This window comes from Cucurbita moschata, unplaced genomic scaffold, assembly GCF_002738365.1.
Source record: "Cucurbita moschata cultivar Rifu unplaced genomic scaffold, Cmos_1.0 Cmo_Scf00041, whole genome shotgun sequence".
NCBI classification, from domain to species: Eukaryota; Viridiplantae; Streptophyta; class Magnoliopsida; order Cucurbitales; family Cucurbitaceae; genus Cucurbita; species Cucurbita moschata.
This window is the reverse complement of record NW_019268557.1, coordinates 328,128-354,848: the sequence shown is the minus strand read 5'-3', so window position 1 is coordinate 354,848 and position 26,721 is coordinate 328,128. Positions and strand designations below refer to the sequence as shown.

At 36.9% G+C, this 26,721-nt stretch overlaps 4 protein-coding genes across 18 annotated transcripts; 3 read left to right on the top strand and 1 right to left on the bottom strand.

Moving 5' to 3' along the window:
• The first annotated feature begins 2,105 nt into the window (after positions 1-2,105).
• On the top strand, positions 2,106-10,659 carry LOC111433227 (2-succinylbenzoate--CoA ligase, chloroplastic/peroxisomal). 4 transcript variants are annotated; one of them, XM_023070199.1, is made up of 11 exons: positions 2,106-2,427; positions 2,574-2,646; positions 3,171-3,339; positions 3,467-3,565; positions 3,888-3,985; positions 4,140-4,333; positions 4,818-4,945; positions 5,573-5,961; positions 7,169-7,246; positions 7,340-7,868; positions 10,042-10,142. In XM_023070199.1, the coding sequence occupies exons 1-11, from the start codon at positions 2,228-2,230 to the stop codon at positions 10,074-10,076; spliced, it is 1,992 nt and encodes a 663-aa protein (XP_022925967.1). In that variant the 5' UTR covers positions 2,106-2,227; the 3' UTR covers positions 10,077-10,142. The 4 variants fall into 4 exon arrangements, with proteins under 4 accessions (XP_022925967.1, XP_022925968.1, XP_022925969.1 ...); XM_023070200.1 differs by lacking the exon at positions 7,169-7,246; XM_023070201.1 differs by lacking the exons at positions 7,169-7,246; positions 7,340-7,868 and adding an exon at positions 10,339-10,659 and having other exon boundaries at positions 2,115-2,427; positions 10,042-10,256.
• Positions 10,660-11,406: 747 nt separating this feature from the next.
• Positions 11,407-12,393, bottom strand: LOC111433016 (caffeoylshikimate esterase-like). Its single transcript, XM_023069899.1, has one exon. The coding sequence runs from the start codon at positions 12,391-12,393 to the stop codon at positions 11,407-11,409; it is 987 nt and encodes a 328-aa protein (XP_022925667.1).
• An 883-nt stretch (positions 12,394-13,276) lies between these two features.
• Positions 13,277-26,164, top strand: LOC111433065 (probable receptor-like protein kinase At1g30570). Of its 11 annotated transcripts, XM_023069976.1 has the most exons (9): positions 13,277-13,535; positions 13,961-16,342; positions 17,195-17,321; positions 17,884-17,985; positions 18,250-18,326; positions 18,524-18,625; positions 18,736-18,786; positions 19,815-19,914; positions 20,280-20,365. In XM_023069976.1, exons 2-5 carry the CDS (start codon positions 13,986-13,988, stop codon positions 18,310-18,312), a joined length of 2,649 nt encoding a protein of 882 aa, XP_022925744.1. In that variant the 5' UTR covers positions 13,277-13,535; positions 13,961-13,985; the 3' UTR covers positions 18,313-18,326; positions 18,524-18,625; positions 18,736-18,786; positions 19,815-19,914; positions 20,280-20,365. The 11 variants fall into 11 exon arrangements, with proteins under 11 accessions (XP_022925744.1, XP_022925745.1, XP_022925743.1 ...); XM_023069977.1 differs by lacking the exon at positions 18,736-18,786; XM_023069975.1 differs by having other exon boundaries at positions 18,736-19,914.
• Positions 24,505-26,697, top strand: LOC111433067 (putative germin-like protein 2-3). 2 transcript variants are annotated; one of them, XM_023069984.1, is made up of 2 exons: positions 24,505-24,601; positions 26,079-26,697. In XM_023069984.1, coding segments are annotated over exons 1-2 (537 nt in total). In that variant the 5' UTR covers positions 24,505-24,600; the 3' UTR covers positions 26,615-26,697. The 2 variants fall into 2 exon arrangements, with proteins under 2 accessions (XP_022925752.1, XP_022925750.1); XM_023069982.1 differs by lacking the exon at positions 24,505-24,601 and adding an exon at positions 25,532-25,961.
• Positions 26,698-26,721: the final 24 nt, after the last annotated feature.

Below are 26,721 nucleotides of genomic sequence, written 5' to 3'. Positions count from 1 at the left end.
AAAAAAAAAAAAAAAAAAAAAAAAAAAAAAAAAAAAAAAAAAAAAAAAAAAAAAAAAAAAAAGTGTAATTTGGAGTAATTTTCATAAATAATATATTTTTATTTAAGTTTTAAAAAGAATATATGCAATAAATAATCTTATTAAAAAATTATTTAGATTTGCAGGTATGTACCAACCCTAATAATAGTTTGGATTTGATGCATTGACTAAACTGAGAAGTATGTTTCTAAAGAGACTTTTCACGCCCATTGTTTCTTTTTTTGTTTAAAAAATCAGATTTATTTATTTTATTTTTCGACTCAGAACATAGTTGAGTTATATTTTACATAAAAATAAAATAAAAATACTTTTAAATTTTTTATTTTATCTAACCTCATAATTTTCAAATTCTTCAACGATATATATAAATTTAAAAAAAAAAAAAATCTTGAGAATTTAAAAAAGAAGTTCAAAACCCTCTCACCATCAATTTTGTATTTCAAAAATATTTTAAACTCTCACACAAATTTTAAACATATCTTTAAAAATAATATTCTATTTAAAAAAAAAAACATTAATATTCTTACCAATTTTAAAAAATATTTTAATTTTTTTTAAAAATCTTAATAACACATTAAAAAAACTCAATTCTACCTTTGGGAAGTACTCTGTGAATTTTAAATGTTTTTTAAACTAAATTTTACAATAAAATAAAAAAATAATAATAATAATATTTTGTAAAGTTGTAAATGCTTTTTTTAAATACTATTAAAAGTTTTAAGTAAATTTTTTTAAATAAAATACCAAATGTTTCCAGCTCACAGTAAAATTATTTTTTAGAATTTATTTATTTATTTATTTAACATATTATTGAAATTTTTGTTATTTTATTTTTATTAATTTAGCCATTTTATCCTTTATACTATATATATATATTTTAAAATTATAGATAAACTGTCCATTTATACATTTAAATGTCACACTACTATAGTTGTCTAGAATCGAGTTTCTAGTTTAGGGTAATTATAAGTGCGCGAGTTAATTACGTGCCACCTAAATGAAGTGGAGAGGTATAGGGCTTGCATTTTTAGTGATGATCATTTAATTGTAATAAATTTGATTTAATGACATCGGTGATTAAGTCAAACAGAAACACATCAATTTATTATTTTGTAAGTAAACAAATAGATATGGTATTATATAAATTTAAGACTTTAAAGTCATATAGTCTGAATTGAAACAACACCAATTTTATTTTACTAATGTACCCTTCATTTATTATTATTAATTACACAAAACGACATAGTTTAGTCAATATTGTACGATACGTTGACAAATTCAACCAAATATACAATTTCATTTAAATACCATATATTTAACCAAATAATGGCGTCCCCACCTGATTCTTTTGATCAAGTTGGAGATAATTCAATGAATATTTATTATCTTTTGGTAATAAAAACCCGTATTTATATATAAACAAATAATAACAAATTCAACTTTTTTTAGTTAATTTAAATACATTTCAAATATTAAAAATTTGATCAATCAAACAATAAACACGTTATTTTCATATTGTTTCAAAATATTTTATTTAAATCTTAAAATTAAAAGCGAGACATAAATAATAATAATAATAATTAATAATGTTCATAAACTAAATTGATTAATGGAAACTCTAGAAACTATTAATTTTAAAAATAATAAGTCAAAATAAATTATATTTAAAACTAAATAGTTGAGCAATAAAAGCATGGATAAATACATATTACGTTATTGCCACGTGGAACTATTTGATTGGGCCACCTAGCAGAATGCAAATCTATTGGTGGAGAGGATATTTTAATTTATAAAAGAAAAAAAAGAGAGAGGAAAAAAAAAAGAAGAGCGTGAGAAGGTAAATACAGTAATGTTATTCGTTGCGGCTGTGACCGTTGTCCCACGCAGGAAGAGTGGAAGGCGATCCGTGAATGAACAAAATTATAGTTAATTACTGTGAGTTACAGCATAAGGACCACCCAATCAGAAAGCGTCTTGGAGATTTCCGATTTGGCCGTGACCATTGAAACGCCACAGCCATGTGACTTTCAACGCCTCGGGCTTCCAAGGATAAGACTATAAAAAGGAGAGGCAGTCAAATTGCTCGCAAACTGGTGCGGGCGGGTTCAACACCAGAGAGCTCAGCCAAGGCTCTCACACCCACAACGGGGAACCAAACCAACCTCTTCTCCTTTCCCTAATTTCTCAAATGACCAATTACTCTCACTCTCATATCTGCCAGTGCCTCAGCCGCATAGCCACCGCACACCGAGCTTCTTCGCTCACCATTGCCGGCAACAGACGCCAGACCGGCGAGCAGTTCGTCAACAGTGTTTTGGCGCTCGCCCGAGGCTTGCTTGATCTCGGCCTCCTTCCGGGAGACGTTGTTGTTATCTCTGCTTCCAACAGGTTTTTTTTTTCCAGCTTTCAGTTCGTAATTGTTTTCAATTTTTACTGAACGACGTATGTTGGATTCCTAATTGGTAACTGAAAACAAAGGTCGTGTTTTGGATTTTAGACGTTGGAATTGTAACTTTGAGTTTTCTAGCTGGCAGTGATTGGTACTTGGAGTGGTTGCTTGCGGTTGCATTTGTTGGCGGCATTGCTGCTCCTCTGAATTACCGATGGGTATGTCAAATTTTCTTTGTGTTGAATGTAAGAATGGTTCATGTGAAAGTACAAGGGTAATGCATATAGATAAATAATGGATTTCAGCGTGCATTCCTGCTTTTGTATTTGAAAGTCATGTAGGCATATCTACTTGCATGCATGCATTTCTGTATGTAGAAGAATTGTGGGCTATACATCTATTGGTACTCGGTTTTGAAGGATCTTTAAGGCGACGAGTTGCTGTTCTTAAGGTGGTGATTAATGAACGTGCTAGATGTGTATAATTGTGTTGACGTCTTCTAGAGATGATACTTTTTGTCTTCTAATGAGGACAGGTTGCAAACAGGAAGCTTTGTTAATTTTTAGGAACGATATTTGTTATTTAGATTTATAAATTTGAACAGTGGCACCAAATAAAATGAGCATTAGCCTACTTGAGTCTGAACTTGAAAATTAGTACCACCAGTCATGCAAATTGTTTTTCGGTTGAGCAGATCTTGCTGTAACTGGCATGCGTGAAACACATTTTTTTCAACGTGTAGAGCTTTGAAGAGGCAATATCTGCAATGGTAGCCGTGCAGCCAGTGATGTTGGTCATTGATGAGAGCTGTTGTCAGTGGTATTCAAAACTTCGGAACACTGACATACCTTCCTTGAGATGGCAGGTCTTAATTGGTTCCCATCGACCGGGTTATGATAAAACAAGGGGAGGTGTGTAGTTTACTTGGTTTTACCATACAAAGCAAACTAGAAGGAACCTCTATGTTATTTCAATTTTCTGTTTCGTTCTTCTATGATTTTATCAATCTTTCTAAAGCAAGCAACTTCACCTTGCCAGCCTTGACCACTGAAGAATTGAAGAAGTATCATGTAGTAAGCCTACCACTGGATTTCCTCCATGCACCTGAAGATGCAGCTCTAATATGCTTTACTTCCGGTTTGTGTTTTGCTCAACCTCAACTTCACTTTCTTTTTATGTACCCAAAATCCATATTTGGGGTGCAAGTTGGAGCATTATGAGACTCTGGTTGAAATACCACTGAGCGCCAAAGTTGTCAACACTCCTTCAAGAGTTCATGTTTTGTAGCGAGAACTGCATTTTTTTAGTAGTTTTGTTCTCATGAAGCATTTTAAAGGAGACGAGGACTTTTCTTGTAGTCATTGAAATATTAACTTCAGTGTGGTGTTGTCTGAAGCTTAGAGTTCATCCACTAAGTTTAGAACTCCCTGATCTATTTTGCTTGTTATATTCTTTGTAGGAACAACGGGAAGGCCAAAGGGAGTTGTTATCACGCATTCGGCTCTGATTGTGCAGACCCTTGCAAAAGTTGCTAATGTTGGTTATAGTGAGGATGATGTATGCTTTTCTGTAATATATGAAGGTTCTATTCACTAGGTTTAAAGATACGAAGTCTTAGTATATTCCTTGAAGGGCATTCAGTGGTTCAATTCTAGAGCTCAAGTAGTTCAAGCAAAATGACTCCTGACGGTTTCAAGTGTCGCATTTTCAGGTTTATTTACATACTGCTCCTTTGTGTCACATTGGTGGTTTGTCATCAGCCATTGCCATGCTAATGCTTGGAGCTCGCCATATATTAATACCTAAGTTTGAGGTTAAGTCTGCTGTTGAAGCAATAGATCTATACGGTGTGACTTCTTTAATCACTGTCCCCGCAATGATGGCTGATTTAGTTTCTTTAATCAGGTGTCTTTATTTGTGCTTTGTTGGACTTGTCCTACTTATCTTAAAAAATTTCTCTCGTTGATGAAGTTTGTTTGATTTACAAGAATTCTTCTCTTTCGAGAAAGATAAAGAGAAATTATTCTTGTAAGAAGATGTATTCATGGTCATTCTCTTGAAATGCATTTGTAATATGAATTATTTAATCAAAACTAAGGAAAATTTAGTGATCAGAGGGAGTATATTTTCCTATTTAATTATATCTCATTGTGTTGTTTTCTGGAAAAGAAAATGAATTTTTGTTTATCTGTTCTTAAAATTTTCTTTGTACAAATCCACCACATTGCAAAATCCATGAGGTGATGTTTCTCTTAGTTCGATTGTCTACACTTTTTCTCGAACTGTCTACTCTGAAGCTTTGTTTTATTCTCCGTTTAAAACTGGCATGGTATGCTTATGGTTTTCAAGGTGTCAACTTTCTCACTTAGCTCTTTGAAAGATGTTACAGGGAAAGAGATAATGGCAAAAGAAGAGAAAGTGTGAAGAAGATATTAAATGGAGGTGGGGGGCTTCCGTTAGAGCTAATCAAAGACGCCATGAAATTTTTTCCCAGAGCTAAGCTTGTATCAGCCTATGGTCAGCCTCATACACCCTGATAGTTTTCTCTTGTGAGCAAATAATATTAGTGATTTGATTAAATTTCACATCTTTGTTTTGTTGGAACAATTTTAAAACATAGTGTTTCCTTTATTAGGAAATGACTTTTTGTACATGAATCTTGGACCCTTGGAAATATTTACTTTTTGTTCCAAAAGTTTGAAATATTTTACTCGCTGTTGTTTTAACTGTTGTTGGGTCATCTAATTGCATAGAGTAGATTATTATTCCAATCATTATATTTTTGAAGAATGTGACAAATTAATACTATTCTTTTAATCATCCCGTCTTGGCAAGTAATATGGTTGTATATCAGATTCTTCTGTCTGTCAATATATTTGCGAGGGGCTTGCATAGGAATAAAGATTTTACGCCCGGCTTAAGATCAAGGAGGCTGATTTTGAATTTGTTTGCAATAATCTTCCTCCAAAGAGCGGAATATTTCACATTTTTGTATAACTCTTCTTGGTTGTATTTAGTGAAAAATGAAGTGTTGATCTGGATTTCATTAACTTCTTTTTTTTTTTAAAACCTTTTTAAAGGTTTTTTACATTCTTTTTTTTTTCTTATATCTTATATTTCAGCTTTCTTTTTCTTGTCCGTCAGGGATGACTGAGACATGCTCATCATTGACCTTCCTGATGCTTTGCGATCCAACGGGAGAAACTTCTATTCCACACTTCCAGAGTTATGCGCAATCAAACTGTCATTCAATATATCAACCAGAGGGTGTTTGTGTTGGCAAACCTGCCCCTCACGTAGAAATGAAAATTTGTTTGGATGATTCTTCTCATGTTGGGAGGATTTTAACCAGAGGACCACATTTAATGCTTAGGTACTACGATAAAATTTCTCCAAGGCCATCAAATGACGTCAATGAAGTTTGGTTTGATACAGGTGATATTGGTTCAATAGACGACAATGGTAATCTGTGGCTTGTTGGACGATCAAATGGCAGAATAAAAAGTGGTGGTGAGAACATTTACCCCGAGGAGGTATCATCATTATTTTTTCTTATCTGGATTGCGTAATTAGAGAGCTTCTAGACATCTCCTAGTATTCCATTACACCACATTTTGGTTTTTAATAAAAATGTTTTTGCATTTAAGTTACTATGAAATTTCTATAGTAGGGCACCCTTTTAATTATGAGCTACATTCAAAATTACCTATGTTTATCTAATCTCTTTCCCATTTGTCTTCACCTAACAATTTTGTTCTGTAGCATTCTTCTTGTCATTGGACAAGAAAACACTGGTGTAAGAAACCAGAACCAATAAATACTCTTTTCCTCCCTGAGAAAAAATTGACAGATATTATACTATATAATTTGAATCTTGATCTCTTACAAAATATTTTTGCAAAGCGTTCTGTCCAGTCTTCCCACTGATGGAAGCAGTTTCATCGCACTGATGGCAGAGCATATACGCAAGCCTAATCATAGAATGGATCTTTTGCCTGTTGGTTTATTTGGCTTGAGAGAAACCTGAAGGATTTTGAAGGTTTAAGGAGGGCATGGGAAGTTATTTGGAATTAGTACATCGGAATGCCTCTCATGAGAATGTAAAGTTGGATTACATATGAAACCAAGCCTTTATTTACAGGCTTTGATCTAGTTACAAATAGTATAAAATAATTAAAGAATCAGAATCACACCACCCTATAGTGCTTAAAATAGTTAACTAGTGGCTTACTTCTAACCTCTACGACGGTTGAACAAAAACGTCAACAGTGAAAAATCCAAAAACAAAACAGTAAACAACAAAGATTGTTTGGTGAGAAATGTAAACACGAGACTACACAAACCTATATCAGTTACTATAGTTCTTACATGATTTCTCTTTGCTTTTGATCGTAAGCAGTCAGAACTCTTTCTGGTAATTTACATTTTCGGAGGCTCCTTCATTAAGTTTCAGCCTGTGTTTTCGTATGTCCTTTCTCTGCTTTCTTTCGTCTGCATGAAAGCAGTTCACTTGGCCCCTCCCCCTCCATTATCAAAAGGAAAAAGAAAAAGAACTACCATTCTAGGGGTTGAGAAGTGCATAATACAATTAGATGGCTTTGTATATCTACTATAGGATATATATATCTTGTTGAAAAATTTCTTGGTTTAATGTTTACCATATTGTTTAGGTGTAAGGGTTGGACAAAGCCAAAGAAAGTTTGGTTAATAAATGGACTTAAACAAATTTAACTATTGCAGGGGCATTTGTCTACTAGTTACACTAATATTGATTCATCTTGTGAAGTAGATTACTCAAATGAGTTTACCACAAATGAGGTCAGATAAGTGACATTAAGATTCGTTGAGCTATGATTTAAATTATTTATTCTGATTGTAAATTATTTTTATCATAATTTCATTGCTCTACAGATATTCAAAAGTCGAGAAGCTTTAATTAATTGGACACGAGAGGTTGGAAAGAGAAATGGATTGGTTATAGTGATAAAGACATCTGATGCAGGCGTGAATGGTAGGAGGCCTAGAATTTCTTTTGGTTGTGAGAGAAGTGGGAGTTATAGACGGTTATCAAAATTGGAAGTTTTAGAAGACAGAGGAGCCCGCAAGCTTACTGGAACCAAAAAATGTGGATGCCCTTTTTTATTGAAAGGACAAAAATTGACCACAGATGGTGATTGGATGGTCAAAGTAGTATGTGGGGTACATAATCACGTAGCAAATAAAAATATGGAAGGACATTCATTTGCAGGGAGGTTATCGCAAGAAGAGAATGAAATCTTGATGAACTTGTCTAACTCATCAGTCCGCCCTAAAGATATATTGAGCACATTGAAGAGTCGAGATGCTCGAAATGCTAGCACAATGAAGACCATATATAATGCTCGTCATCGACAAAAGAGAGTTGAGAAGAAACAAAAACCAGATATGCAACAACTTTTTGGTGAGTTAGCTACATAATACTAATTGAGCTCCAGAATTTTATGAATTGGTTGTTAGAGTGATAGCAAGCTGTGCCTGTGAAATGAGGTCCCATAAATCTCAAGTTGATTTAGGCTCACGAGCTTTGGACAAACTTGTAGGTATGGTTTAGTTGACTTGATAATAGGGTATAGCATTTTATTTATGCTATCTTATTATTTGAAATATTTGATATATATTAACAAGAATGAGTGATAGATTACAGGCTTCTGGCTAGATCATAGGCTTTGTACAACCTAACAAGATGGACACTTACGATCTTAATTAGGCACTCTTTTGGGGTATCTCAGCCCCTTTTTCCATGCTTTCTATTGATTAGGTAACATCTCATTGATTACATTAGTTTCAAAAGGGATGAAAACCTCTATCACCCCCCGCCCCATGCTTCCATGCTCTATCAAAAGTTTGAACAGGAACTCTTCCTATTCATTATGGGGGGGCTGGGCATCAACTCTCAAAAATAGAAACTTTGCTCTATTTATGAAATGGTTTTGGGGGTTGTCTCAAGAAAATGATATCTTTTGGAAGGAGGTGATCGCTAGTATTTATTGGAGAGACCCTTCTAAAGGAAGTAGGAAGGCCTTGGTTCGATATAGTTAAGAATGTTGCATCGTTCTTAAAATTTGCCAGATTTATGGCTAACAATGGGGATCATATCAGATTTTGGAAGGATCGTTGGGTAGGCCAAAGCACCCTAGAACGACTTCCCAGACCTCGTTGCTATTTCTTTGAAGAAAGACTCTACAATTGCTGCTGCTTTGTTGAAATGAAAACCAAAGAGGATGAGACTTGGGTCAGAAAAGTGGACTCTTCGATAGGGAATTACAAAGACGATAGGGAATTACAAACTTGGATTGGGCTGGTGAATCAAATAAGCGAGGGCGGAAGAGGACAGGCTGTTGTGGTCCATAGAGCCCTCGGGCTCTTTCTTCACGAATTCCATTTTTTTTAAAATCGTTTGATATCATATCTTCCTTGGAAATCCCCTTTGAACTTCAGCGGTTTGGAAGCTCCAAAACCCCCAAAAAGTGAAGGTTTTCCTCTGGTCTCTTGCTCATAGAAGCCTAAAGATCCATGTACCCTCGATTTGTAATCTTTGCCTAAATTAGGAGTCGTTATACCACATTTTCATTCCCTGCAGCTTCCTCAAGAAACTGATGACTGGCTGGTGGAAGCCCTTAGTGGCTGGTGTTTAAGAAGGAAAATGAAGATCATATGGGGCTATGCGGCTAGAGCTTTTTTTGTGGAATGTTGGCGGGAAAGAGATCATAGGCTCTTCGAAGATAGGATTACTAACCCCGTTAGTCTTTCTACAGATGTTCTTTTTTGTGTGCCATAGCAACAACAATTTTTTTTCTAACTTCCCTATCTCTTTAATTCTTCATGATTGGAAAAGTTTTTGTATGTAGCCTCTTGGGAGGAGGCGATCCCTTCTTCCTTTCGAACCACAACCTCCGAGCGTAGCAGCCACAACATTGAACCATAAAACCGAAGGTTTCCCACGGAAAGGAGACCCATCCATAACTTGAAGCATTGCATTCTTACCGTCTTTGTGGAATCACCACCGCAACCCAAAGAATTTAGGATCTTGGACCCTCAGCGTCGGCGAAAGAGCATTGAAAGAATAAATGATGATGGTTTTTTCAATCGAATCTAATCATGACACACCACCTAGGGGAAATCATAAGTTTAGGAGATCTCTTTTGGATCTGAACAGAGTTAATATTCCAGTTAAATAAATTTGAACCCTCTGATTTATCCATGTCTTTCCATAAGAAGTCATGCATGAATTTCTCTAATCTTTTAGCTACTAATTTTGGGCATTTGAACCCAGGCTGAGGGTTAGTAAAGAGAAAGTTGAACTCGTACATCATTTTCATAGTCCTATCCTAATTTTATATCTGTATTCAATGTAAGTTCATTTCATTTTCTGTTTATAATACTTGAGTATCACATGAGATCCTAAGAACTCAATTGTGTCTGTGTCCGCCTGCTGAGGTAAAGAAGAATAGGTTTGAGAAAGCTGATAAGATGTTGACACACAAATGGAATGATTGTTGATGTGTGATCACAAATTCATTGAAATTAATTTAAATTTAGTTAATTTTTAGACTATAGTTGTCTTGGTGGTGTAGGTGGAGAGAATTCTATTGCAACATCCCGGAGTTAAAGGCTGTGCTGTGGTGGCCATTCCTGATTCTCGTTTGACAGAGAAGGCTGTGGCTTGTGTTCAATTAGAAGAGGACTGGCAGTGGCATGAAACCAGTCGTGAACTTCTTGATGGAAAGATTAAACAGCATTTATATACCGCAATTCTTCGTAAACATTGCAATGACTGTAACTTAACTGGGTAATTACTCTCTCCACTTCTCTCTTTGATATATTTTTGACTTTGAGCATGCTTTGCCATAATCTACTTTTACTGTTTGAAGGTTCAAGATACCAAAGGAGTTTTTCAAGTGGGGGAAGCCATTTCCAGTCACTACAACGGGAAAGTTGAAAAGAGACGCAATTCGAAATGAGGTAATATCTCAGTTTGGATTACTGCGTAGCACCCTTTGAAATGCAACTGGTGAAGCTGCAAAAGCTAAGTCGAGGGAGAACGCCTTCTGATTATACTTAAATTCATGTTCTTGACATTTAGTTAATGTGATCATTTTTAAATTCTTCCCAAAAGAAATTCCATTAGGAAAGTATAAATAGTTTGTATTTATTGATCTAATAAAGCCCATTATTTCTTTTCCTTGCTGCCATTTACAATATTTTCACAGTTGCAACTTATCATACAATTTTATATGGCGTCTTTGATGGTGATTTAGATGATGAAGATAATTGTGTGTTTTAAATTAGATTACATCAATGAGATGAGTTAAATGGATCATTGAACTTCTAGGTTTGTGTTAAATGGTGATTGAATTTTAAGAAACGTTTACCAACATAAAAGTAAAGTTCTGGAAGGGGAGATTTGAACATTTAATCTCATCTCTTCGACCTTATGTCAGTTGCATGTTTGCACATTTAAATTTATTTTGTACAGTCGAAAAAAAAAGTATAAAAAGAACAATATTTGCTAGCGGTGGATTTAGGCTAATAAATGGAATAAGAGCTAAACAGTGGGCGGTGTGCCAGCGAACACGAGGTGCTGCGCCAGCAAAGATGCTAGGCTTTGAAGCGGGTGAGATCTCACATCGATTGGAGAGGGGAACGGTGAAAACCTCACTTGTGGAGAAACAAAGAGAACAATATCGATTAACGGTGGACTTGAAAAGAGAACATTATCCGTTAATGGTGGACTTGGAACCATTAAAGTCCACCATTAAGAGTTAAAATATGACATACATATGTTGGGAGTGTGATGAGAAGTTAATAAGTCATAGTACAATACATTTGATGGTTGGTGGAGTTGTAAACAAAGAAAATAATGGAAATGCTGCGTCCCACTCCAACTCTCACCACACATCAAAAATATCTGCACACACATTGATTTAGGCACTTATTATTCACTTTTTGGTGTTCTTGCTCTTGTTCTTGGCCTTGGCCTTCTCTGCTCTATCCACTAACCAGTTGAAAATGGTGGCATAAACAATCTCCACATTCTCATTCGCCTCGCCTATCAACTGGTGCCACATTCCTGGATAAACCTTCAACGTCTTGTCCTCACTCGCCGCCGATTCGAACACAAATCTCGCCGACTCGCTGTCGCAAACCACATCGTCTTCCCCGTGAACCATCAACATTGGAACCCTGATTTCATGGCAGTTCATTTTTATGTACTCGCACACTCTGAGAAACTCCAATGCTGTCGCCATTGGTGGCTTTCCTGAAAATCGTCGGTTCGGGTTTTTTGCCACCAATCTCCTCTTCCACTCCTCCTTGTACGACTTGCTTGCGTGGGGCTTTGATACCACCAACCGCAGCCACGGCGCTAAAGACGCTGCAATTGGAAGAAGCTTCTCCAATGGCCAAATCGGTCTGAATTTCGCCGAGATTCCACACATGGAGCCGTTTAACACAATTCCGCTCCAAACCCCCTCTTGCTTCAAGCAAATCAGGATCGAAATCGCACCGCCTAGCGATTCCCCGTACAGAAAAGCAGGGAGGGTAGGATTCTGTTCTCGAACAGAGTCGAAAAACAGAGTACAGTCGAGAACGAGTAGTTCGATGTCTGGGATTGAACCAGGGGCGCCGTCGGATCGGCCATGGCCTTGAAGGTCGAGAGAGCAAACAAGGAACCCAGATTTGGCTATGGCAACGGCAGTGAGCTCAAACATCCAGCCACTGTCAGAGGTGTAGCCATGGACCATGGCGACAACCCCTTTGAGCTCCGAGTCAGAAGCAGGTCGCCATGACTGAGTGAAGATTTTCATCTTCTGGGCATTGAGAATGAAGGTTTCGTGGTGAGTAACATTGTGTTTCTTGTAGAACTCTTCCCTCGTTAGGCCTCCATAGGGACTGTTCTCGTTGGCCTGGTTTATTGGGTGCGCCATTTTCAGGAACTCTTCTCGAGCAAGGATGAAGATAAACTAGAATGAATGAGTGTGAGGAAATGTGTTGCACAAGATATAGAGAATTGAATGGGGCAATGTTGATGGCGTGGGGGCCAAGAACATTATGAAGGGCATAAATACATGGAAGGAGTAGGAATTTTTCTGGAAAATGAAATGAATGGATGTCTGATGAGGTGGCAATTGAAGTAATTCAAAATTTCGGTAACGGCCGTTGGTGGTTTTTAGAAGGCTGAAGTATTTAATTTCCAACTTTGGATATTATATAAGATTTATATATATCTTATTTGAAATAACTGAGATTATTATTAATAATAAATGAAAATGATTATATTTTAACTAGTTATATAATTTTAATATAAATTATAGCCAGCTGTCATTTCATATTTTAGCCAACACACCAAAAAATATTAATTATTCATTATCTCATATTTTAATTATTTTTCTAATTTGTGTTCTTCATTTCCATTTTTCCAGAAGGCTCTGATATGCCCAACTACTATTTAATCATCCTATTTATTTTCATAACATTTGTTAATGAATAAAATAAAGAAGGATTTCGATTCCCACGTGGACCCAGAAACTGGGCCTTTTGATGGACTGGGCTTAGCCCACAAATGTTGTCCACCTGTATTTGGGCCTTTCCTATGCGGCCTTTTGTAGGGATATTATTATATTAATAAAATTTTAAATTAATCGATCTAATTAGAGTTTAATATTAAAATATTAAAATAATTTCTTAATCGATCATGGTAAAAGAAAAAAAAGGAAAAATATCCAAATAGGATCAAATTATGAATCGTGCACACACCTGTTACATCAGTTACCAGAATCTTAATTTACAGTTTAGATGGGGCACATCGTGTAAATACCGACTTTTCGGAGGGCCCAGTTCTTGTCTCTACTTTCCCTCTCCCGCTCAACGATTCCCTCTCTTCCACCTTGCTTTCGTTTTTCCCCTGCAAAACCCTAATTTAGCTTCGCTGATAAACACAAAAGGGCAATTCCAATTATTAGTTCACCATTGGGGGACCCGGGAACATTCTCTTTGTTGTCGTCTTGAGGTTTCCAGAAGCTGTTCACCGTTTATTTCTCCACCACTTCACTTCTGCTCTGCTTCAACAGTAAGTACCAAATGTATTTTTCTTTTTCGGTGTTTTAGCTTTTTTTTTTTCTTTTTGGTATTTGGAGTAGTTTTCTGTGCTCGAGTTGGAGAGACGTAGACGGTTCGACTTGAATTGTTGTTGCTACCTCTTGGTTATCGAGCACTTGCTCAGTTGCCAATGAAGTATTCGGGAAGGGGATGTTTGAAATTTTGGCCAATGTTGATGACGAAAGCCATTTTAGCATCATACCATTCACCCCTTTTCCTCCTCTCTGAAAGTTCGATGTCATTAGAAGAGTAGAGTTTAGTTTCGCGTTCATTCATCTTCCCAGTGATCAGGTTGGGACTCTTCTACGATATGGTTCATTCCCTTCCCATTCGACCATGTTCATTGCATTTTGGTTTAACTCAATAACGCATGAGTTTTCTTGTTTTCCTCATCAGGATACCATTGCAAGTATACAACGATATGGATGCTAATGCGACTTTGGAGGACAACGGTAACATACAGCTAACCGGAAGTGATAAACAAGATGATAATCTGGGTGATGACTTCCTCGAGGATTTTGACTCGTATTGGCAAGACATTAACGACCGGTTGACCATTTCGAGGATGGTAAGTGACTCTGTCATCAAAGTTATGGTAAATGCAGTTTCTCAGGAGGCGCATGAGAAAATCACTCAGAACGAATTGGAGGTGTCTGAATTGAAGGAAATAATACATTCTTACCTCTTGGGTTCTGAGAAGACTAAGTTTATGACGTCTCCATTGAGGTTGTGTAAGCTAAAAAGTACAGAATGTGACAGAATTGACAGCATCTGTGGTGCTTTCTTTGAGCACGATGAAATGAGAGAATCGATGTGCAGCCTAAGGAACACAGCTAAGGAAAACTTCAAGAAACTAAAGAAAGAAATTGATGGAATAAGAGGTTGCAATTCAAGTAGAAAGATCAATTCAGGCTCTGAGTTGGTTGGACTTGGATTGAGTGGTATACTACAAGAAAAAGCATCTTCTAGATATATTGATGTTGGAAAAATAGTTGATGATCTTCAAGATAATTTAGATACTTTCTATAATCAGGTGGAAGATTTAGTTCAATTGTCAAAAGCATCTTTTGGTCAGTGGCAAGTTGAGCAGGAGTACCTAGCAGATATTGAAGGCATGGTGATCAGAAATTATATCTGGAGTATCCAACAAGAGTTCGAGGAGAAATTGTGGGACCAAAATGCTAAAATTTTGAGTAATGAAAGAAAGATATCAGCTGAAAAGATAAAAGAAATTTCAAGTTTACGTCAAGAATTAGATAAAATTTCAAAATCACTATGTCCTTCTGAAGTTGGACATTTGATTTCCTGTAGTTCCATGGATTCTGATCATTCTCACCGGAAGTTATTAAGTAGTCATATGAATCCGTCGACTTTGCATTGGGAAGGAAATTGCAAACATGAAATGTCCAAGACGAACCTTCCTGAGAATGTGGATCCTAGTCGTCTGAATCATATGAAAAAAGATGAATTAATTAATCATTTTAATACTGTGATGACAAAAATGAGTAGAAACCATGAGTCCCAAGTACATGAAATTACCGAAGAAAATTTCACTCTCAAGAGAGAACTTCTGAAAAAAAGAGAGAAGTCATCTTTGTTAAAGAAGGATAAAGAGTTTGACATACTAAGGAGAAAAATCCCTGACATTATTCTAAAATTAGATGACATTCTTTTGGAAAATGAGAAGCTACGGTCGTCTAGTGCTAATGATGAGAGCCTAGGCACAATGAGGAATAGACTGGAGTCGCTTATTTCAGAAAATCACCACCTTAAGGACTTGCTTGGAGAAAAGAAAAAGGAGGTTAAGTGTTTGTCTTCTCAAGTTTCAAGCCATGCTGAGAAAATGTCTCAACATTCTCTTTTAGTTTCTGAGTCATTGACTACGATTGAAAAAAATAAATGTGAGATGCAGGATGCACAATTTGAAGCCTCAATTTGTCAGGATATATTTAAATGCTTTTTAAGGGAGATGATGGACCAAATCAGATATGCCACTGAGGAGTCAGCTTGGAGATATGATATCATGCAGGGAGTTTATGAAACTATCTATGAAGGAGCATCTTTCGTAGGTGAGCTTGCTAGTACGACGGAAAATGAACATTTGGATGAGGAATCCATCACTATGCAGGGTCTTCTAGGAGTGGTTTTACAAGAATCCTTGAAAGAAGCTGAGGAGAAAATGACTAGCTTGAACAACAGATATATGGAAGAGATGAGTACTCGACTATCCCTAGAAAAGGAGATGTTACATTCTGGAGAGGCATTAAGAGTAGAGGTTTTTGAAAAAGAGATGTTAGAAGCAGAACTGATATCATTTAGAGCATCATTAAGAGAAAAAGAACAGCTCGTGCAAGAAATAACTTTTGTATTAGAGAAAGAGAAAGAGAAGCTGGCTTTAGCTTATGAAGAGGTTGGCTCATTGAAGGATCAGACCAATAGGCAGGAAATACTGATTTTGAAAAGTCATGAAGAGCTCAATATTACCAAGCTCAAATTGACAGAGGCCATGCGAAAAGTTGGATTACTTGAGGTGGAAACATGTGAATCAAAACAGAACCTTGAACAAGCAATGGCAGAATTTAGCAAGGTTGATGAGGAGAGGAGGATGCTTGTTGCCATGGTGTCAGAGAATCAGAAGACTAAGTTATTGGTAGAGGAGAAAGAAAAGGAATCTAGAAAGCAGATGGAATCAGTAATTTTTGTTGTCCAGGAATTATTAAAAGAAGTTTTTGATTTTGAACATAGGGTGATTGACTATATTTCAAGGAACAAGGGAAGGTACTTGACATATACTTTGATAGTTTGTTCTGATATTGTTGTTGCAACTTGGATTATTGGTAATCTTCAAAATTGTGTATTCCATTTATTCTTTGTCACTGGCATGGCTATGCTTGATGCTTATACTTCTAGCGGGAAGCTAAGACCATGTCTTCTGATCTTACTTTAGTTACCCCTGCTGATGTGGCCCAGAGGTGGGAGATGGGGTTACTTTTGTAGGTTGTTTCTTTGTGGGATGTAAATACCATGTCAGTTGGTGTCATGGCTGGATTGCAGTTTTTCTGTTAACATATCACATTTTCCTCGATTAATTATGCCCTTCTGACAGGAGTCTATGAGGAAGGATTGGATATCGAGGTGGAGTTGTAGCACACCATGCCCTTAAGTTTATTATTAAGACACCTAACTTTATTTCAAAATGTTTGTGAAGTTCTCAACTATACATTTGTCTTCTTTTGATTGATCATATAAGCTAAATCAGTTGATGATTGATCACTCCACGTTTTAATCAAACCAAATAACATGTCAAGATTCTTGTTACTCCATGTTTTGATTAAATGAGAAACTTGTCAAGAAGCTCATTTCTTTAAGTTTTTAGATCAATATTCGTTCTTCATAAGCATGAGCGTGAGGTAGACTGATCCACATATGATTTCTTTCTTCCCCTAGCTTCACCATTCCCTTACTTCCTCTCCGTTTAATTGTCCATTCACTGGAATGCTTGACCTCTTATTTTGCCTCATAAATGAATAAAAATTACTAGTCCTTGAAACTCTTCTTAATTAGTCCTGTATATTTTTTTGCTTTAAAAATTTATGCTCCGAAGCCATTAATATGTAGTTTTGCTTTCAGGTTGGAGAGATTGAGTTCTGAGACAAAGTCACTTATCCAGAAAGCCTCTATGGTGAAAAGGGAAGGATTGCTCTACAAGCAGAAGCTTGAGAAGAGGTGTTCTGACCTTCAAAAGGCTGAAGCTGAGGTACTAAAGCAGATTTTCCAAGTGAACCAATTTGTTTGTTCTATTTTCTGATATTGAATTTCGCTTATGGAACTTATACATGCCGCCAGTTGTGATGCACGATTTATGTCTACTTTTTTACAATGATTTTCTGGTTCTTCCGTTCTTTAGAAATTAGAGGAGTATTACCATTTGATTAACTATGACAGTTAATCTTCCTATTAGTTTTATGTTTGAAACCCATTTTCTCAATAAATGATTCAGGCTTCTAAGATATTATTTCTAAGAGTTTTAAGAATCTATTATTATTTTTAATGTAAGAGTTCTAAGCTCTCCACAATTAATTAAAAGAAAGGAATGCATGCTTAATAAATTTAAAGCTAAAGGAACTTCCAAATGGTTTGGTTGCTTGAAAGACGTCTAGAAGAAGTCTCATTATTACTAAGCTGTTGTTCTGAAACTCTGTAGTTTCTGGTTTACGTATTGGATCTTCATTTTCTCTGGATATGGTGTTTGTTCTCTTGTTATTCTCTCACTACGTCTGTTACAGGCTTACAGCTATTGATTTGCTTTTCTGTTTCAGGTCGATCTTTTGGGGGATGAGGTTGCTGCCCTTTTAAGACTTCTTGGAAAGATGCACATTGAGCTTGATCGTTATTCACCAATATTGAAACATTATCCTGGAGTAAGCTGCATGTCCTTCAATTTTTAGTTGATTTCATTATTCTTGCATACGCCCCTGTTAAGCTTGATCGTTAAATACATTTTTTTTTTTCACATTACCACAATTACTTTGGGGTTCTTTTGGCTATCTAACTTGCGCGAGCTTGGAGTAAAATAAGTTATGGATCTTCTGTGATTAAGTGTGTGTGTGTGTGTATATATATCTATATTCACTAATGCCTTAAATTTGTCAATAATTTATACTTGATTTTCTTTTCGATTATAGATTGTTAAGATCATGAAGCTTGTAAAAAGAGAATTGAGTGGAGATATGACGGAAGCTTTTTGACATGCTTTGATGAGGTAACATCTATAATCAAATAGACACATCCTAATCCATTTCTACCCTATTTATTGAGTTTGTAGCGATGCAGTACCTTGCAGCTTTGAATGAATTTCATTTGGAAGATGATAAATACAATAGGTTATTGTGCATATTGGGGTGTTTTCTGGGAAACAATCATCATACCATTTCTTTTCGGTTTGTTTTCATTGGACAGGTAAAAGGCTGTGAGTTCCCTGCTGCATATTTTGCAATGCAGGATTTCTGGAAACACATTATTTCTAAGCTATACATCGCCTCCAGAAGGGGAGGAACAACTGTAAGTAGATAGTTAACTAGCTGCGTGGAGGCAAAAAAACCCATGCTCTCAAAACTTCAGTTACCAGTCCCAATCTCATCGGACGTTAACCTGAGAAAATCTATGGGCAGAAATGGGATTAACACAACAGCAATATAGAATGGAGAACACGATTTTTGTAGGTATAAAATAAGCCAATCTTTTTGTCACGGGGCTTGTAGGCTCCTCCTTTTCAGTTTAACCCTTAGGGTTCTTTTTGTTAGATGTTTAGTGTCTGTTATAGTTCTCTTTTCTCTCTTTCCTTTGTTGTAAAGGTTCTTTCATCCAGTAAATCAAATAAAAGAATAGTCAATACATAGAACATTCATGTTCTTTTTTCAACATATGGCTATGATTGGGGTCTTAATTCATGAATCAGAACACTTCATCTATCTCCTTCACTAGATGGAGAAAGTTAATCATAGACTAGAGAGTTGGCCACTTATACGAATGGAGTTTTGTGATCAATTTGGAATCTGCAAGTTGTTAAGTTAGGGACAGTGTCGGTGATTTCATTGTTTCTTTAGCTTAATGCCTGTAGGTGTTGTTTGTGAGTCAAAATCATGCTGTGGAGACAAGTTTGGGTTTAGGCTTTTAATAACCTCCCCTGTTCCTTTCCCTTTTTTCAGCACTAATCTTAAACACAATAATGGGATTGTAAAATAATCGATAGTTGTTGGCATATCAAATCGAATCTGAATAATGAAGGGAAAACAGTCGGGGTTTTCTTTTTAAAATGTGGATGGATCCGACAAGACTTGGTATTCTTTTGTTATAATGTTGGGGCATCTGTGTATGGAGGGAGCTTTGATTGTGATGGAGAAGTCTAGCCAAATGAAGGGCCACCGATTGCCAGAACTGTCCCATTTTTGGGACACTTCCATTTCATAGCTGATTTGAAAATGCATTCTTTTGTCCATTCGTGATTAATACTTGCATATGAAATTCTACTGACTTTCTCTTTGATGTGGTTTGTTTCTAGTGATTGATTATTTTTTTAACGAAATTTACGAAAGTTGTATTTGTTCACCATATTTCACTCTTTTGATCTCTTGGGAATATTGCAGCCTATGTTTTTATCTTATTAGTTCGTTCTGGTAGCACCGACCTCCAGTCGGTGTCTAGACATTATGTATTTTTGATTGGATGACAATTTCTGTATGTATGCAAGAGTTTGTTGGAGATAGGAAAGAGAGAGAGAAGTGAAGTTGATCTGGAGATTTGGAACGTTGTATGGAAACAAACAAGGGCTTAGCTTTGCTGAATTCGAGGTAAACCTCTTTTGTGATTCAAAATCTCATTATTAAAACGATCATGGAAATAAAGTAAGTAAAGCCATGTGTATGGGATTGGGTCCAGCTTGAATATAAAAATATGTGTTGACTCTTTCAAAAAATTATACTAATTTGTCTGTTGGTGGAAAGGGGGCTGTTTATTTTATCATGATTGGCTTTTTTTAAAACATCTATGCTTAAAATCTATCATTGTACTAAAAAAAAATCAATATTTTATTTCATGGATGTCACCATTCTCTTATTTTAGTATAGTGTATATAGTGAACTATTCTTATATCTTAGTTATTATTAGTTTTGAGATGTTATTTGACTTTCATGTGTATATTTGGTTATTTTTGTAGATTTTGAGCATTTGAAGTTCAATTAGAGGAATTGTTAAGAAAAAAAAATGTGATTAGTAGTCAAGATTTGACGAGCCCAAGTGATGTAAAAAAGAACTGAAGTGAAGAGAAAAAAGAAAGAAGAAAACGAACCAATTCAACGCCTATTGCAACAAGCTTCGACCACTTATCTGGAGCTAGTACACTAATGAAAAGAACACGCCCGGCTAAGAAAAATTAAAGGTCAAAGGCCAATACTTGACACTCATAGTACTATATTAAAATGTGACACCTTGCCGGTGTGATTTTGCATTGCATAAAATATTCAACAATAAGATATTTTTAAAAATTCATACTAAACAAATAATTGAAAGTTTAGGGTTTATTCAATATAAAATTACTTTTTAAGTTTTTTTTTTAGAGATGTCAATACCTATTAGAACTAGAATTAAAAGATCAAGATCATATTAGACATTTTAAAAGTTCAACGATTTATAAGACACAAAATTGACTTTAAGACTTAGTAAATGCTTTTTATAAGTTTAGGAACTAAACATTCCTAAAAAAACCATTTATGAATTTATGAGCTAACTTCAGTTCATATCAACTACTCTCTTGGAATATGCATAGCCCTACTATCAACATTATGAGCCAAAATATTAAGTTTTTTTTTAAGAGAAAAGTGGCAGATGCACTACTTTGATTAAATTTTTGGCTCTATAACATAATATTGCTGAAAATAGTCTCAGCCATGAAAAATATAAATATTTTTGAATCAATCTTTACTCTCATTTTGTAGAATGAGTGACCTTGATTCATCCATATTCATACGAGGCCAAGAATGAAGCTGAAAAGAACTTCAAATGTAGTGGTAGAAATGAGAAGTGACAACAAAGTGGAAGGCAATTGCTGGATATAAAATCAAGACTGGATTTTGAAGGTAAGTGAAGAGTGAGGACAATTAGAGGTACCGTGTGGTACGGAATAGCAAAAGATAAGCAAAAAAGGGCCCTTATTTTATGGCTTTAAGTGGGAAGAGAATGGTAGTTTTTGAGAAAATGCCGCAAGAATAATTGCTTTGCTCATCTTCCTCCAGACACAAGCATGTGACCCACCTCGCAAATAATGGAATGGAGCCCCATCTCTGGCAACCCAAAACCTGCCTCCTCCATACCAAGACACAGCGCCATAAAGTAAAGCTTTTTGTGAGAGAGAAACAAGACAGTCAAAACTTTGCATTTCGGTTACTTCACACATTACTTTTCCGGGAATTTGTATTTCGTGCGTGCGTTTCAATGGTGTCAGATCTTTTAGCTCTTTGGTGAGGAAGAAGATATGGCAACGAAGCAATATCGTATCGACCCTTCTATCTGTTTCCAGCAACAACCACCCATGTTCTAAATTCTCTCGTTTTTGTTGGAGAGAAAACCCACTTCAATGCTTCTTCCTTGATTTTCGTGTGGGGGTTTGTTTGTTTTTTTTTTTCCTTCTCTGTTTATTTTAGTTTCTGTATTCTGTTGAGACCCTTCCCCTCCGAGTTCTTGTTGTTCAGATCTGCCAGTTAGCTGAGGCTGTTGGTAAGAAATGAAAGAGGATTCCTATGTCTTAGAGGTAATACAATATTCTTGCAGTTGAAGTTTCTATTGGAGTTGGGACACTCAATTGCTGAATGGGTTTTGATGGGTTTATGATTCCTGTTCGTTCATGAGTGTTGGCTGAATCATAGTTGATATTTTCTTTCTTCGTCATATTGAAAGAGCTTATAAGACCAGATTTCGTTCATTGGGGAAGATGGGGAAGTTTCAAATCCGGAAATTCTTGATTCCTCTACTACTTCTGATAATTTTTGAGTATCTACTAACTGGAGACGCCAAAACCAATTCTCTTTTCATCAACTGTGGCTCAAGCTCAAACGAAACTGCTGATGGGCGGAAATGGATTGGCGACCTGACTTCCGAAGTGAACTTTTCCGTGGGTAATCTTGGTGCTAATGTCAATGCCTCCACTGACACTTTAAACGGCGATTCAGTCTTTGAGCCGCTGTACAAAACTGCTCGAATATTTACTAATTCCCTGAACTATACTTTTAAAGGCGTTTGGGGTAATCATTTGGTTCGCCTCCATTTCTGCCCCTTTCCTTTTGAGAACTTCAATGTGAACGAGTCATCATTTTCTGTCTCAGCAAATGGTCTTAGACTGGTTTCAGAGTTCAGCGTTCCCAATGAGATTGCATATAAGAATATGGAGTTTCAGCGTTCTGGGGTCAATTCAAGTTCATTCTCTTTGATTAAAGAGTTCATTATTTCTGTCAATTCAGAAGCATTTGTTCTTGAGTTCTCCCCTTCTGGAGGATCATTTGGGTTCATTAATGCTATTGAAATCGTCCCCCTGGTGAATGAGCTTTTTGCAGGTTCGATTGATAAGGTGGGTGGAAGTGCTGTTAGTTTGAATGTGAGTGAAAGGGGAGCTGAAACTATGTACAGATTGAATGTTGGAGGTTCGGTGATCAAGCCCACTCAAGATTCAAATCTTTGGAGAATGTGGGAAGTGGACTCAAGTTATATGATTACAGCAGATGCTGGGTCGGAGATACATAACAGTTCTAATGTAACGTATGCTTCCATGAATGACTCCATTGTAGCTCCTCTCCCTGTGTATGAAACAGCCAGAACGATGTCCGAGACTGAAGTGCTCGAGAAAAGATTTAACATGTCGTGGAAATTTGAAGTTCATCCTGGTTTCGAATATTTGATTAGATTACATTTCTGTGAGCTGCTGTATGACAAGGCAAGAGAGAGGGTTTTCAAGATTTACATAAACAATCGAACTGCAATTGAGAGTTTTGATGTGTTTGTACGAGCGGGGGGGATGAACAGAGCATATCATGTGGATTTTCTTGAACCAATATCGTCCAAAATCAACACCCTTTGGATTCAACTAGGCCCTGATACGGCTGCAGGTGCTGCCGGAACAGATGCTCTCTTGAATGGTCTGGAAATATTTAAGCTGAGTCAAAATGGGAATCTTGCGTTCATTGACAGGTTTAATGCCTTGGAAGAGTCCATGGGAAACTCGAAATCTCAAATTCTTTGGATAGGCATTGGAGCAGGTTTGGCATCTGTTGTTTTCCTTGCTGTTATTGTCATTCTCACCATCTATTTCTGCAGACACCGGAGGAGGAATTTTACTAAGAAGAACTCTTCTAAGTGGAGAGCAGGATCCAGTCATGGGGCCACTGTCACCAGCACCTTGGGGGGAGGCCAAAGTGTATTTGGGACCCTGCCATCTACCAGAGTTGGCAAATGGTTTACATTAGCAGAGATTCTTGCAGCAACAGATAACTTTGATGAAGCTCTGATGATCGGAGTTGGCGGTTTTGGTAAGGTCTACAGAGGGGAGATTGACGATGGTACTCTTGTGGCAATCAAGAGAGCAAACCCGCAGTCTCAGCAGGGACTTGCCGAGTTCGAGACCGAAATTGAAATGCTTTCTAAACTTAGGCATAGGCATCTGGTCTCCATGATCGGCTTTTGCGACGAGCAAAAGGAAATGATCTTGGTTTACGAATACATGGCGAATGGCACTTTAAGAAGCCATCTCTTTGGGAGTGATCTCCCACCTTTGACATGGAAGCAGCGATTGGAAGTGTGCATTGGTGCAGCCAGGGGACTCCATTACCTTCACACAGGAGCTGAGAGAGGAATAATCCACAGAGATGTGAAGACGACCAACATACTCTTGGATGAGAACTTTGTTGCAAAAATGTCTGATTTTGGTCTTTCAAAAACAGGTCCTGCTTTGGATCATACCCATGTTAGTACTGCAGTTAAGGGCAGCTTTGGCTACCTCGATCCAGAGTATTTCAGGCGCCAGCAGTTGAGTGAAAAATCTGATGTCTATTCTTTTGGTGTGGTATTGTTAGAAGTTGTTTGTGCACGAGCTGTTATAAACCCAACTTTGCCCAAGGATCAGATAAATCTTGCAGAATGGGCAATGAAATGGCAGCGCAAAAAGTTGCTGCACACCATCATAGACTCACATCTCAAAGACAAGTATTGCCCTGAGTCTCTTAAAACATTTGGAGAGATAGCAGAAAAATGCCTTGCTGATGAAGGCAAGATTCGTCCAACAATGGGGGAAGTTCTATGGCACCTAGAATTTGCTATGCAACTCCATGATGCTTGGATCCGCACCAATGATGCTCAAAGTTCTTGCACAGTAAACTCAGAAGGAGCCCAAGCTGAGGAACAGAGGGTAGAAGTTGATCGGGAAGAGGAAAGCTCCAGCTTGAAAGCTTCAACTCCAACTGATCACTTATCCTAATGGATTTGGTCACATAACTAGTAAGGCCAACTGCCTATATTCAATTAAATCTTTATTTCTTTGTCATATTCTTTCGGATTTGTTCTTCCACTATAGCAGTATGAATCTTAGATTTTCCTGCTTCCTTGTAGCTCTCTACTGATATCTGCATTATTGTATTGCTCAAAATGTAATTTGTCATACACGATAGGCTTCTCTGCTTGCAATGGGTGTCTTCTGCTAATCGTCGTTGCATTTCTTCATAAACATCTTCAAATTCTGCTCAGTTTCCTCCAAATATCGTTTATTTTGTTGAGTCTGCTATCATCTAGAAAGCGATTTGAAGTACGGTTTTGCTGCTTATATCAAGTAGTTGTTCTTCACATTTTGAGAAGAAAGTGATTAGCCAGAGATGTTATAGAGTCAAAACCAAACTGTTCTGAGCATCAATGGCCGTTTCATGAACTCCTCTGAAAATCTAAAGAGCCGTGGTGATGTTCAGTGGAAGGCAACAACAGTGCAGGAGATATCATCGTAGCTCTTCCTAGACAAAGCCTCTTTGATCAACTCCTCTGAAGCCTTTTGAGTATCCACAGCCATTGCTCTGATGCAATGACAAGCCTCCTGGTTTGAAATTACCTGCATTTCCAAACAAAAAACCAAAACAGAGCACCATCTCAGTACCTCTTAGGATCAAACCAGCCAGCCCTGTAAGTTACCATTGGTTTACTGTACAAGAAAGATTAATTATGGAACAAGTGCTCAGTATCTCTGAGCTTTCTTTAGGTTTTTCTTGTTGAGTCAATATTTTTATGAACTTAGCCTTCAGGGCCTGCAGTGTACAGAAAAAGTCATAGAAAAGAACACTTTTACATGTGAAATATCTTTCCCTTTCCAAATAAAAGCTCAACAGTACAACAAAATAACATGTTGTAGGGTACCCCACAAAGATCATAGAGTGTATACATCATTCAGAAAGCTTTATTAAATAATGGAAGGGAGGCTGAAGAATTTTTCGTAGCTTAAGGACACTAAAGTATATATATATCTAGTGCCGCCATGTCTGAATCTCAAAATGAATATGAGGAGAGGATTTATTTTACCATTTCAAACATACATGGTGGGACGGCCAAATTAGACTCCTTCAAATTCATCAACCTTTCCTTCATCCATATTCTGTCTATAAAAGGAAGCCTTTTGGATTCTCATTTCACAAACTCTTTAATTCTCTTTCTGCAAGCCCACCTATATATTATATATCCTTCTCCCTTATTGCTTCATTGGCCATGGCATCCAAAGCTATCATTTTGGAACTTCTCATTGCAACCTGTGTCGTCGCTGTTTTCGCATCTGATCCCAGTCCTCTTCAAGACTTTTGCGTTGCAGACCCAAATAGTATGGGTAAGTAGATAAGTAATCCTTTCAAACATCTAACCTCTTACTCGACCACTTAGCTTAGCTTAGCTGGGTAGCTTTCGAAGGTTATTTTAACATAGTTTTTTGGTTATGCTTTTGCAGTGAAAGTGAATGGAGGTGTGTGTAAAGATCCCAAAGCTGTGACAGCTGATGATTTCTTCTTTAGTGGACTCCACAAAGCTGGGAACACATCAAACCCAGTGGGATCTCGAGTGAGCGCTGTGAATGTGGTTCAAATCCCTGGGCTCAACACTCTTGGCATCTCTTTGGCACGTGTCGACTATGCGCCGAGGGGCATCAACCCGCCACACACTCACCCGCGTGCCACCGAGATCTTGACTGTCCTGGAAGGAACTCTCCTCGTCGGCTTTGTCACCTCCAACACCGAGAATCGTCTCTTCACCAAGGTGCTTCAGAAGGGTGATGTGTTTGTTTTTCCCATTGGTCTCATTCACTTCCAGCAGAACATCGGATACGGACACGCTGTTGCTATCGCTGCGCTCAGTAGCCAAAACCCCGGGGTTATTACCATTGCTAATGCTGTGTTTGGATCCAATCCTGACATCCCAACTGATGTTCTTGCAAAGGCTTTCCAAACTCATAAACCCATTATCGCTGGAATTCAAGCCAAGTTCTAAACAACTTTTATGTTTTCAGTTCTCCTGATTGTGAACAAATCTTTGATTCTTTATTTTCTTGGATGCGTGTTTCTGTTTGTATTCATTTTTTTTTTTTTTTTTTTGGG

Bases quoted from the DNA above. Each gene is read 5' to 3' on its own strand.
- LOC111433227 (XM_023070199.1), top strand. From the start codon at position 2,228: ATGACCAATTACTCTCACTCTCATATCTGCCAGTGCCTCAGCCGCATA. The intron at 3,986-4,139 runs GTATGCTTTTCT...TCGCATTTTCAG, and splicing joins TTGGTTATAGTGAGGATGAT to GTTTATTTACATACTGCTCC. The intron at 4,334-4,817 runs GTGTCTTTATTT...AAGATGTTACAG, and splicing joins GATTTAGTTTCTTTAATCAG to GGAAAGAGATAATGGCAAAA.
- LOC111433016 (XM_023069899.1), bottom strand. From the start codon at position 12,393: ATGGCGCACCCAATAAACCAGGCCAACGAGAACAGTCCCTATGGAGGC.
- LOC111433065 (XM_023069972.1), top strand. From the start codon at position 13,986: ATGGATGCTAATGCGACTTTGGAGGACAACGGTAACATACAGCTAACC. The intron at 17,322-17,883 runs GTACTAAAGCAG...TTTCTGTTTCAG, and splicing joins TTCAAAAGGCTGAAGCTGAG to GTCGATCTTTTGGGGGATGA. The intron at 17,986-18,249 runs GTAAGCTGCATG...TTTCGATTATAG, and splicing joins TATTGAAACATTATCCTGGA to ATTGTTAAGATCATGAAGCT.
- LOC111433067 (XM_023069982.1), top strand. From the start codon at position 25,847: ATGGCATCCAAAGCTATCATTTTGGAACTTCTCATTGCAACCTGTGTC. The intron at 25,962-26,078 runs GTAAGTAGATAA...ATGCTTTTGCAG, and splicing joins TGCAGACCCAAATAGTATGG to TGAAAGTGAATGGAGGTGTG.